Source organism: Opisthocomus hoazin, chromosome 11, assembly GCF_030867145.1.
Source record: "Opisthocomus hoazin isolate bOpiHoa1 chromosome 11, bOpiHoa1.hap1, whole genome shotgun sequence".
NCBI lineage: Eukaryota > Metazoa > Chordata > Aves > Opisthocomiformes > Opisthocomidae > Opisthocomus > Opisthocomus hoazin.
The window spans coordinates 331,212-344,254 of NC_134424.1; the positions used below are offsets into that span (position 1 = coordinate 331,212).

General features: G+C 40.6%; 1 protein-coding gene across 14 annotated transcripts in view; it reads left to right on the forward strand.

Moving 5' to 3' along the window:
• TMCC1 (transmembrane and coiled-coil domain family 1) overlaps nt 1–13,043 on the forward strand; it is a 122,387-nt gene that overhangs the window by 12,716 nt on the left and 96,628 nt on the right. For 3 of the 14 annotated variants that reach the window (XM_075433250.1, XM_075433253.1, XM_075433255.1), the window contains exons 3-5: nt 7,970–8,026; nt 10,522–10,664; nt 10,765–11,476. In XM_075433250.1, the coding sequence (XP_075289365.1) occupies nt 10,931–11,476 (546 nt within the window). In that variant the 5' untranslated portion in view covers nt 7,970–8,026; nt 10,522–10,664; nt 10,765–10,930. Of the gene's footprint in view, nt 1–1,430; nt 1,506–3,362; nt 3,383–5,589; nt 5,735–7,557; nt 7,761–7,969; nt 8,027–10,521; nt 10,665–10,764; nt 11,477–13,043 lie in introns of those variants that run through there. The other 11 variants (XM_075433260.1, XM_075433259.1, XM_075433251.1 and 8 more) reach the window with 10 other exon arrangements.

Genomic DNA, 13,043 nt, shown 5'->3' on the forward strand with positions numbered 1-13,043 from the left:
TCCGGATAATGCAAATGTTAATAGCAAAAGTGCATAGTAGGAGTGCTACTGACCACAGAAACCTTTGAGGTGCTTCAAGGAATTAAATCTATGCCAGTGAAAGACCTCTTTAAAGAGGGGGAAGCTAAAGAAACTGAATAACTTCTTTTCGCCTTTGCAAGTATAGAATTCATTTGGTATTTGAAGGTGGGCTTTTACTGTTGCGGTACTACTCTGAACAGGCTCGGTATAGGCTCCTGCCTGTGAAGGAAACGCCTCCGTAGCTGGTCTTAACCACATCAATGAAACAGTTGTCTGCTGCAGTGAAATCAGAACATACATCTGCTGCTGTAAATCCCTGCAACACTGAAATTTGATAAAGCAGCTTAAAACAGTTTCTTCAAACAAACCCCATCTCTGAGTTGTGAGGGGAGCAGATTGTGCAGATGACCACATTTTCTCTCTGTGTTTTCCTGAAATGTCACATATCTTAACTCATCTTCACCCTCTTGCTGTGCTCTGGGCTGTGGGGCTTTTAGATTCGTTTTGATTTTGCTCTTACCTCTTAGTGAGTGTGCCTCTGAGCAGCTGGGATGGACCCAGCCGCCGCTGCCTGTTTTGGGCTGTGCACCTGGGACTGATAGGCCTGTGTCATTGTTTTCCCTGCTCAAGTTGTTGATAATCACATTGCAATTGCTTATGACGTTACTGCGTGCTGGAATGTAGAGAGTGAAGTCATGTCATTAAAAAACCCACAGCTAATATGCAGATCTTCATTCTTGTGAGCTCTGGATTGAGATTGTGAGTATATCCAGGCATCTAGTGAAAAATGACTTGTTGCGAATAATAATGTCAGCCAGTACCTCTTTCTTGTAATCCTGGTATGTTTGTTCCTTATTTACAAATATACAGAGCTCTTTTCTTTGTGGAAAACCCAATATTTTTAATATTTGCTGAATATTACTTCACCCTTTCTTTAGGGAAGGTAGTTTCTGTGTTTACAAAATACGTTATTTGAACAGTAAAAATGAAATTATTTTTGTTTTGATGAGTCCTTGCTGAAGCTCATTTGAGTTCCTGTTTCTCCAGCTGTTGTGGCCATGGCTTCAGGTATGAGGTTTTTGATAACACCATTTTGGAGTAATTGTGCCGTGTCTCTGTACTGCCTTCCATCTTTAACCTTATCCCAAAGTTGTTACAACCAGCTCTGTGGTCAGATCTTTCCCCAGCCCTGTTTTCCTTCAAAGCTGAATTGATGTTTTTTGTTTTGGTTCACGTTACAGCCACGGAAACAGCTGTGCCTACAACAACTAAAGTAGTGGTATGTCATGCTGTAGGTCTGAAAATGAGCCACAGGAGGCAAAAGAGGTTGGAAGTTCTTTAAATTGCTATTTCTCTCGTAGTTCTTGTGTTGCGAAAGGCCTGCCACAGATCCCTGCCTGAACTGTGACTGGAGGCGGTCCCTTCAGATGCCCTCCAGGGAAGCACTGAATTCGGAGTGTGCAGTTGGCTGGTTTGTAGGACATGTAAGCATGGTTACAACTTCTTTTCCTTTAGCAAAAGGCAGAGATATTCTTGAGGAAATGCTGCATTTTGGCTTTCCTTTCAATGTGGTTTTGAAGAAGAGTAGGTGAGGATGTGACTTTTCTGAAACAGATCACTAAATCTAGCAAAACTGTCAGCTGTCGGTCATCTCTTCGCAAACTGCGCAGCTGCAGTTTGAGTGTTGTGTAACTTCTTCCACAGTATACATACCTGTGGTGGACACAGTGTAAAACTACTTCTTAATCCATCTTCTTAAAAAGAGAGACTTGCTGGTAGGCAAGTTTCCTCTGATATCTAGTAGAACAGGTGGTCATTATAAGAATTCTTTGTGTATACCCAGATCCATCAAATTTGTTTTTCTTCTAAAATACCTGCAGACTGCATTTTTAGTATTATTTCTGAACTTTTAAGTACATTCTCAAAAAAATTTCTAGGAAATGTGTACGATGTATGTAATTGCAAATGTTGGCGAAACAGAAGGCTCTAGTTAAATCTTTCTTTAACCTTGATTTAGCTTTCTTGAAGCACTGGTTTTATTAATTTGATGGAAAATGGCCTGTGTGTAGCCTTTTCCAGGAAAGGATATTTTTAAAGTGGTTTTGGTAGGTTCCAGGTATGGTACTGTACACTATCTGGTCATGAGCAAATCAGAAGGTGGCAGCAGTAAGAAAGCATGTAGGTACGGCATTAACATTATAAGGGTAGTTTTTAAGTTTGGTTCTCTGCTCCAAAAGTCTTACATCACCTTAAGGCAGCTTCTTTAACTTTCTATGTTTGTTTCTTCATCTGAAAACTAGGGATATAATAGTAATTAGGTATAATGTAGGAGCATTCCAAGGGTAAATTCACAGACTACTCACCTGTTACAGTAATATAAACCTATAAATACTTTATGTAGCTAAGAAATTAATCAGAGGTGAAGAAAGTGTATTAAAGATAACCAATGCTTTCTAGAAGGAGTAACAAGAAGCTCTGCTAAACTGTGGAACCAGTAACATTGCCCCACAGTCAGACTATTATGGAATACCAGCTCTAGACGCAGCAGCACAGTCTTGAAAGTCTTCTGGTAAATTTACAGGTCGCAAGCTATAGAAATATAGCAAAAATATTTTGCTTAGATTTTCATGTAATGTTTATAGGATATACTAAAATGGAATGATTATGTATTGGTACCTCTGCATGGTGCTTAATTTTGGAGAAGTCTTGACCTCTACTACATGGCTTTGATTCAGTGTAAACACGAGAGTTACTGGAATGTTCAGAGAGGGATGGAAAAGATTGCAGAGGCAATTGGTTGTATGGCAAAGCAGTAGAAACATTTCTGAAAACCAGTCCCTCAACTTTAAGCCACTGCAGTTTCCTAATAAACAAGAAAAATTACCTAGTCTTTAATATTTGTGTCTATGGTCCTTACACTTTGAAGTTCTACTGTTGGTCTTTATATTCACAGCAGTCAGTGAGCAGTACTTCTTACAGGACAGCGTAGAGGTTGCCCATGGGTGGTATTGAAGATTCTTGATTCTGGTGTGGGTGTATTCAGGTTTCTTAAAAAGTGATTGGAAGCAGAAAGGGATCTGTTGCTCATTGAGAGTGTTTGGTATCTGCTCATCTGTGACTTAAGTGCAATTTTCTTTTGTATCTACAGGATTAATATTTGAGCTTTCAGGAACAAAAAACTGTGCATTAGTTTTGTTGGTCAGCAGTATTAAATATAAAGTTATAGGAAGGAACTGTTTCAACAGGATGTGGATCCAAGAAGAAGCTGATGTTGAAAAATCACCTTCTGTTATGTCTGTGAACATGCTACCCTTGCACAGCATGAGCATGTGAACCATTAGTGGACGCAGCGACAGAAATGGTGAATACATTTTTGTGTGCCAAAACGTAAAATCTTCTGCTGATGAGCCCTTTGAAATGACTATTTGTTAATATGCGTGGGGGAGGCATGGGAAAAGGTGACTCTCCCTCCCTGTCTGCTTCTGCCCCAGACAAGACGAGGACAGTTTCTAATGCTTTTTGAGTGACCTTAGGGATCTGTTCTCATTGCCTTTTCCTTGCAGCATACTCACCCCTAACAAATGGGTGGATGGGCTGTGTAGATCTGTTTTAGGCGAGTGAGGTTGTATGTCTCGTGTTTTGTATGGGCTCAGACATAGTGCCATTTTTGTCCCTGAATATCTTGAAAATCATATTAAGTTGCTCCTTGGTGATGATTGTGCAATTCATACAGAAACACTCTGTCAGCCTCTCTTATTAGGTGTGCTAGAGCAAATTTTTATGTTCTTTGGTATTCATAAAAGTGACCTGTGGTTTATTGTGAAAGTTGTGGGACAACTAAATGAATAATTGATTTTTAGTGCGTATGTCCATTGACTTAAATAACCCTTTTACCAGAAGAATACAGTTGGCTACCTTTATAAAATTCAGCAGCTTGGAATTCGAAGTTTGAGTTATTCTTAACTGGTATCTTATCTGTACGCATTGCTTTCAAAGGAATCGAAGTGTTTTGCTCCAGGTACCTTCACTGGTATTACCCTCAGTTTTTCTTCCCTTCTTCAGCTACTGGGTGTTCCTGGTTTGCATATAGGAAATCATTAGGCACAGAGGCTGACTTGCTCAAGATCATTTAACAAGATTGACAAAGATGATTTAGCCTAGGATGTCCAGTCTCTGAGCCTGTACTTTAGCCACCAAACTGTGTTCCTGCTGCATCTGTAGTATGAGAAGGGAAAGCAAGGATGGCAGAGATAGCAACATTCGACTTGTCTTCCTTGTTGGCTTCTGGGTAATGCTGGGAATAGCTTGGAGGGTTCAGGGAAATCATTAGGCAGAAATCAGTAAAACCTATTGTTATCCTATTATGTTGGTTTTGCCCTGTAACACTGTACAGTTGGCTTAAGAGACCTACAGCCTGTTTTTTTGCTTTGCCCTGTGTCCCTTGTGCCTACTAACGTGGCAGTTTCTCTCCATGTGGTACAGCCTGTCTCGCTGTGCTGAGTGGCGTGGGCTCCTGATCCAGAGCACTGTGGGTTAATTCAGCGAACTCCTTGGGGCATGCCACCTGCCACTCCTTACTGTTTTATGAAAAGTAGCTGCCTTTGGGCCATTCCCCTTTTCTAAAATCTTAGATGCAGAATCTCAACACAAGTTTGGCCTGCTCTACACATACTTGAAGCTGTTTTTTTCCCCCTCCTCCTCGTCTCCCAGCTGCACTGTTTAATATGCTGAGTCTTTCTGGGTTTGTCTTTTCAATTTGCTCTTTCAGGTGTACTCCATTTCTGTTCTCGCATAGACTACAGTCAGTGTCAGGGTTGTGGCGGGGGCTTAACGTATATCTGTGTATGTCCTTTGTCCCTGGTTTTTCTTTTGGACTTTGCTAGAATTCTGGGAAATCTTTTCTTGGATGAATTTTGGAGGAGGAGGAGAAAGAATTGTCTTGAAAACTACAGGTATCCTTTCCATTAAAAGCAGTATTGTTTTATGGTCTTTTTTTCCTGTATTCTGCCATCTTACCTATGTTCTTTGCATTTAATTATTTCTTGTATGTCTTTTTCTTCCATTCTTGCCCCAGTTCTCCACTCGGAGTTTTTGAAGATTGTTCTGTTATAATAGCTAACTCTACCTGTTTCTCCAGGTATTGGGTAGTCGTGCCACTATCCAATTGTTTTTTTGGGTCAAATTATTTACTTTATTACTGCTGTCTTCCTCTTTGAATGTTTTCCAAACCACAGCCCCCTTGAATTTTACACCCATTCCGGTTTCTCATGAGTTCCTCTTTCTGACAGGATTAGCTATGATCACCCGGAGCTTTCTCTCCTTGTTTGCTCTGCTGCTTGTTGCTGCTGAACAATGATGCTTTTAAAATATCTTAATCTGCCTGTGGATATAAATCACATCGTAGGGTTCCCAGTGTTCCCATAATATGTGATTTTCCAGTGTGTGACTATTACCTGTCTAGTCTATCATGCCAAACTGTTTGCTTTTATACAGAATCCATTTTGGGATGAGTTTCTGAAAATGATCTGGGATTTCTCAAACTAAACTGGGCTGTTTCTTAATAAAAATCATTCTTATCCTGAAGCAACTGAAAAATGTTTCTTTTGCCAACTAGGATGAATGGGAAGCATCTCCTACCTGAGATCCCTGCTAACTATGGACTACAACTCTAAGATGAGCTGTTAAACTGAGCTGTTTATGGAATAAAACAAATGTGAGGGTTGCGTAGGTAATTGTACTTCAACATTAATATTAAGGGTTCGAGATACTCAAATACAGCATAACTAATAGGTATTTGAAATATTCTACAGAAAGGCAGAATCTTTTCTGTTTCGTTGAAAATATTTTTCTTCCCTATTTCTACAGTTCTGTACTGTTTGTAACTGTAACAAGTACTCCAGTTGCAGATAAGTCAGCTCTGAGCTGGGTTTCAATGTGGCTTCAAAGTTCATTTTATTTACCAATAACTGTGGTTTTGAAGGGAATTTATTAAACTGATGTGTTTATAGTAAACTTTTATATGAATAAAGTCTAACTAAAATCTAATGGACCCAAGTCTTTTCAGACTTCTGATCTCTGTCTTAGATACTTGACAAAATTTTGAAATTTTCACATTACGAAACACATAATGAAGAAAAGTGAAAGAGTAGGAAGAAACTTTTTCTCCTTATAGACCATCTAGCTGTCTGGAGCAAAACACCACCAGCAATACTTGATTTATTTCTGCCCCTCCAAGTTCTCTCTAGTAAGGATGTGTAGCATTTGTGCTAAGTAAACGACTCTGCAATACAGCCATTATGTATGCAAAAAAAAAAAAGCCAGGTTTGTGTCTAAGTACAGGAAAATGAAGGAATTTTGATTAGCCCAGTGCAGTAGCTTTTTGAAGTTTAGAAAAAAATGGAGCTTTTGACAGAAAATGGGAGATTTGGTTTGCATGCCAGTGAAGGCTGTGATTCACAAGGGAGAAAATACAAGTACTCTTCATGACCTTACATCTCAAAGCCCATCTGTGGGTGCTCTGGGAAGCAGATTGCAGCAGAAAGGCTGGGAACTAATTTGAATCAGAAGCGTCTGTTGGCTAGGGCATATCTATGAAGACCTCACTGGCAGAAGCTCTTACAGTTCTTAGCAATGAATGGCTATGAAGGTATGTTAGTGGCACCTTACAGGTTAACAATCTTTCACACATTGGGTTTAGTTCTCCGCTCATACTATTGTGGAAGTGTAATTTCTTCTACGTCAAAATCTTTTTCAAAAATGCGTTAGTTTTTTCCTAAGTTCTTTGTATTTGCTGTCATCGCTTTCTTCATATTCTAGTATCCCACTTCATTGGTTCTGATTAATGTTTTCATCTCTGCTGTCGTCTTGGAGGTGGGAATGTAGTGTGTAATAAAATAGCCAAAATGCCCCAGTTGTGCAGTCTTATAGTGTTCTTCTGAGCACTGCTGTATTCTGAAGCTTGTGTCCGTGTTTTCAAGACCTAGTTGAGTAACTAATCACCTTTGGAAGATCTGGGTGATTTAGCTGTGCTTCAGAATAGTATGCGAGTCTGTCTAGAGAAATGCGGTCACTGTATCTGCTCTCAGCTGTCCTCTTGTCATGCTCTGGGTTCTTCTAGTGAGCCTTACCTTGGGCTTGCCACAGAAACATTGAGCAGATCATCAAAGTGCCCTTGGAATACTCTGTTCCCTGCTCTAGGAATGGAGAGCAAAGCCAGGGTGGTGCTCTCGGGCACAGCGTGCTTCTCCTCGGTTGGTCTCAATGCTCCGAGTCCTCCCCGCTCCTGCTGTGTGAAGGCTGTGGCTGGATCCGTTGTCACATCTGCGTGCAGAGGGGTTCAGCGTGTAGGGGGTCTGCTGTTACGGAGGGTGCTGTGCAGGGGCTCCTGCTGCGCTGGGTGGGGGCTGGTTTTGCTGACCTAGAGGCAGAGGTTGCTGCTGGCAGCGCAGAAGTTCAGCCGAGGTGACAGGCTTCCCCATGACATGAACTGAAAGGTGCTTGTGTTTCAACGTGCTCACAATTCTCACGTCCTGTCAGGTGAACTCCAGATGAACAAGAGCAAGCTTTGACCTGTGCCCAGAATATTTGAATGACTAAATAGGAGGAGAAAATAAAATCTGTGTGGACCAGTGTGACCTTGACGGCTAGAGCCCTGAGATCTACCTGTGCTTTCAGCACCCACTGGTGGCCATAAACCCTGAGAGAAAATGTTCCTTTGCAAGAACTTCTGGATTGATTCTGTAAGATTCAGTCTTAACTTCAATAATATTTGTATCCCTTCAGTTGTTTGAAAGAGTTTACAGTAGCCCAGCTTCCAGAGGCACTTGCATTTAAATGGGGGGGGGGGGGAGGGGGAAGCTGGAGGTTGGAACCATGCTTACTTTGTTGTTTGTGTACATCTTTCCTCACGTTTCCAAGAATTGCATCTCATACCCAATTTCTTTTGCAGTTTTGTTCAGTGGAGGGACTGCTGTATGTCAGCCATGCTAAAGGGCAAGTGATGGAGGCAAGTACTAGTTTATATATTCACAGTTATCTAATACTGTTTTTTGTCAGTTTCTCCTTTTGAACTATTTTGTTTCCCAGTGCTGCTGTGAAATAAGTGCACAAATCAAGGACTATATTAGCATGTTCTGGGATGTAAAAACGTTATCTGCTCGGTGTGACTGTGTATGGAACTGTGAATTTTGTCCCTGATGTATTGTATTCTCATACGAATAAGAAATATGTTTTTGACCTTCGTGCTATACAGTACACCATTACCTCCCTCAAACACAATGTAAAGGTTGTTACAAGTGGGGGGGAAAAAACAAGCACAAAACTTGAATGCTGATGTGATTAAATGTGCTAATTAATTCTGCTGATTCACAGTTCTTCACATTTATGAGTAGTTTTTTCCCCAAGACTAGATACTAGAACAAATAAGTAAATAAATAGTTTTTACGATCTTCGTACCAGATATGCAGTTTGAAAAACTCTTGTCAGGCTCACAACAGACTCACCATACGGAAATATGAAGAGACAGATGACCACAAAGCTCCCTGTAGGAGCCTCTTGAAAATAAGAGTCAGTGTAATTTCAGAAATCAGTCACAGAATACACAGGGGTAGTAGTGACTCATTTGTGAGCTAACTTTAAGCTGATTTGTTTCAGATGAGTTTTCAAATTGACTTAGTGCTAATTTAAGCAGGTTAATGGTTTCTAGCGGGTAATGCATGGAACTGTGGTTAGACTGAAATGGTGTTCTTTAAGATCAGCAGTATTACCAGTGGTAATGTGGATAGGAAGTGTGCAGGAGAGAAGAAAGATACTGGTTGGAGAGTATATTGGGCATCTTTGCTATGAACTGCAGTTCTTCAGTGAGTCCTGACTGAAAAATGAATACTGAGGAAATCAGCTAAAATGAAAAAGGCAGTTATAGGTCAGCTGTCAGGTTTGTGTTTTGTACGCCAGATAATTTTGGGACTCTTGCTTTTTAGCCAGTGAGGTTTGTTCACTGAACCGTTTGGTCTGTTAGATGAAAAGGAAAATCTAGTTTTGCTTTTTTTTTTTGCCCCCAAAACTTGAGTAGAGACCTGCAATCCAACTTTCTGGAAAACCTGTTACATGAGAAACAAGAAATATTAAGAAAGAGCGAGCTCAAAAGTTAAAGTGTAATACTAGTCATAGAGGCACTTGAAGTCCCTTAAGGTGTTAAGTATGTAAAAATAAAAGGTCTGTTGCACATTTTTTTGATTCTGCTGCACCATTTCTGCATGAATGTGGGTACATACATTTTTTTTTTTCTGGGATGGAGTTTATTACTTTTCATTTAATGTGTTATTGGCCAATATATTTAGATGCAAAGCTTATCATGTGTTCAAAGTACTGAGATAAAACCCCGTATGATTCCAGCGTTTCACTTTCTGTAAGTACTGAATTTCATCTTGCCTCCAGCTGATAGCAACGACATTTGGGAAAAAAAGAAGTGTGAGGCAGCTCTTCTGATATTTTTGGATGCCAATTTGGAAAGCATTTTGGAATATCTGTTTAACCCATTGTGTCAGGTTTCAGATGCACAAAATTGAGAGGGCTCTAGTTGTAACCTCAATGCGTTATGTTTCTGCAGCTGTTTTAACATGAAGATGAATGCTCTCAAATCCCAAACATATGTTGCATTTCAAATAAAATGTTTTTCAAAAAAAAAAAAAGCACAGGCTGCTTTCTGCCAAGATTGAGGTAGACCTCTGTGATCCGGTTTCTGTATCTGTAGAAACCTAATCAAAGCTTTCTCCTGCAAGAAAACAATGATCAGCTTCTGAGCATGTGATCTCATGGTGCTGATGTGAAACTCTTTCAGATACTGTGTCCTTCCTTCCTTCCTCATTCCTTTGCTGTACTTCTCCAATAGCGTGTTGCTATATAAGTGCTCAGCTGCAATGTTGTGTAACCAGCTCCTGCCTGAGCCCAGCTGATAGGTAAGGTTGAGCTCTCTTGGAGAAAAGCTGCGTTCCTCTCTGCTAGAGACTGAGCTACATATACGTGGTGCTGCTCCCTTCCAGATTGGTTGCTTAATCTACTTTTAAAAAGGGATTTTTGTTTTGTTTTGTTTTTTTGAGACCTATGGACAAGACTATGCCAATTGAAAGCATTTCACTTGCCTGTTCTTGCTTGAAGACAGATTTTCACATCTAGTTTCCAGTGCCATCAGCAGACGTTGGCAGTAATAAGCCCTTTCTTACTATTTGGAAATGCATAACCGATTTGGAAATGTTCTGTTTTCTTGCATATTTTAAGTACTGTGAAGTTAGGCATTCTACAGGAAAATCAGATAGGCAGAGCAGACCTTATATTTGAAGCGCAAAATACCAGATCTTTGTCAAGGAACAAAATTAATTCTGCCAAAGAGACTAACATGCTCTTCAGAAGTTTAACCTTATATTTTGTTAGATGTTATTACGGGCTTGTTCTTAATAAACAAAACCCCACTGGTTTGTCCTTGCTTCTCCCTGTTTTAAACAGCTTTTTCACCTTTCTTGCTTTCCTGTACCCTTTGTGCTGGGCTTCTTGCCCTAGGCGATGAATGACTTGGCTCATACAAGCTTTGGCTTCTGCATACAGCCTAGATGCAACTAATACAACGTGGAGGGATGCTTGGAAAACTGGTACATTTTGTTTTGTTAATGGCATGTTTTGCGCATTGGATTTTTTAACCCACTACTTTCTGCATGGATGTATAATAATGACTCTTTTGTTTAACATTAGATAAGCATGAGATCACCGTGGCACAGCTGCATGTGTAGTCACTCTTGAAGCAATTGCACACCTAATTGGCTGACAATCTTGGCATTTTTAAAACAAACACAAGCCTTATAAAGACAGGGGACATTTTTATGTATGAATAGTCAAACAAACCTGTTGGGTGTCACCAATGGAGCCCTCTGGCACTGAACAGTTATGTGATGATCCTGATCCTGGAGGCAAGTCCCAAGATCAAGAGACCAAAAAACAACATGAATCAGAGCAAAAATTATCCAAAATAACCCATAATGCTTTGGAGAACATTAACGTGATTGGTCAAGGCTTGAAGCACCTTTTTCAGCATCAGCGCAGGAGGTCATCAGTTTCTCCGCATGATGTTCAGCAAGCTCAGGCTGATCTGGAGCCTGACGTGGATTTGGAAAGCCAAAGCGTCTGTGCTGAAATTGATGGTGTCTCCACCCACCCCACAGCTCTGAACCGGGTGCTTCAGCAGATCAGAGTGCCACCTAAAATGAAGAGAGGGACGAGCCTGCACAGCAGGCGGGGCAAGGCAGACGCCCCGAAAGGAAGCCCACAGATCAACAGGAGGTCTGCCCAAGATACTCAATCAGGTCGGCCCAGATCGTCATCTACTACAGATGCTCCCACAAACTTGTCCATGATGGAGATTGCTTCTTCTATCTATGTAGGTGGAGAGGAGGCCACGGCAGCAGCAGTAAGTTACTCAGATTTACCTTTGGTCTTTATCACCTCCCTGTATGTTCTCTTAAGCCATTTGAATCTTGTTTTTAAAAGCAAGTTTATTTCAGCAGGCACTAATGCTACTGTGTTCAAAAGCTTCTTCAGTGGTGAAGGAAAGAGCTTGAAAGATGCCAGAATTAGTCATTTTCTCACATGGTGGGTGGCTTATTTTATATGTATTTGATCAGTGAAATGAGTGCTACGTTTGAAACACATCAGGTTGATTGGATGGCACACCACAGTCAAACAAGGAGTGATGAGAAGAGCAGCAGCCAGAGTAGTTCTCCTTAGCAGCTGTTATTTGATTCCTGCAACAAAACTCTTCATTTGTGTAGATGGCTTTTTTCTTCTCCTTGTTTTGTTGTGTATGTTGTAAAAGTGAGGAATTCCAGTTTGAGAGAACGGTGCTGTCGATCTGTTAGGCTGTTGGGAGGCTCTGGGAAAGCTGGCTGCAGCCTGCAACTGAACTGCAATGCCTGCCGGGTTAACTGAACCTGGTTTAGGTCGGTCTGGCTACTGTGCTGATACCGGATCGCTGCTGTCTCTTTTAGTTTGTCTAGCCTGTGTGGAAAAAGCATTCACCGAGATGACAGTCTCTGTTCTGTGACATGTTCTTGCGAAGCTATGCGTATTGGCTTATTGATGATACCAAGAAGTAGTGTTTGTCTTAGCATCTCTCTTCTTTCCCAGGTCGACTTAGTTGAAGCACTGCTTTTTGTTTGTTTGTTTTTAAAAACTAGAATTCTGATTTAACTTTAGCTATAACCTGTATTTTTCTACAATTGTTAGCAGGTTTGTTCATTGGAGGACAAGCTCTTTGATAAAGATAGGAAGCACTGTGAAACCGATTTCTGGGTCTGACCATGACTCTTGGACCAAGAGAAACAATCCTGCTAGGTTTTGATGCTGTTGAGGTAGCACAGTCCTGAAGCTTATGCAGATTTTTCATTCAGAAAATTTGTTCTCCTATACTATGTTTTCTTTGATGTTGGCGAGGTGACAATGGATTGGGGCTGAGTAAGATCTCCTCAGTCATCCGGAGGTTGCCTCGCCTCTGCAGAAAGATTGTTTGTTGTACATTGTTTTCCTTCTCTTGAAGCCTACTTTGAAATACCCTAAGTGAAAACCTTTTCAGAGTATTCAGCAGTATAATATGCTTTCGATGTATTTCCCTGATAGTCATCTGGAAATTAGCATATCTTGCATTTATAGATGGTAATTACAAAGTATTAGCATAAATTACAATATCATTCTAAGGTAGTGAGTAAAGTTTCCTCTTGTGAGAACCATTGAAGGAGTCTGCCTGGAGCTGTATCTGAGGTTTTTGTTTCTTGTCAACAGTTAAACATAGAAATAGTAGTAGTTAGGAAAAGTGTACGCCCTCCTAGGATGGGCTAACTTTGCAATTGAGCCATTAAGAGACCTCAAGAAGAGGTCTTTTAATAGCTTCAGGTTTATCTGCTTACTGGCTCTTTTCATTGTGACCTCCTGATTTCTGTTTCAGGAGAATTTTGGGGAAAGTTGATAGCTTTCAGAGTTTG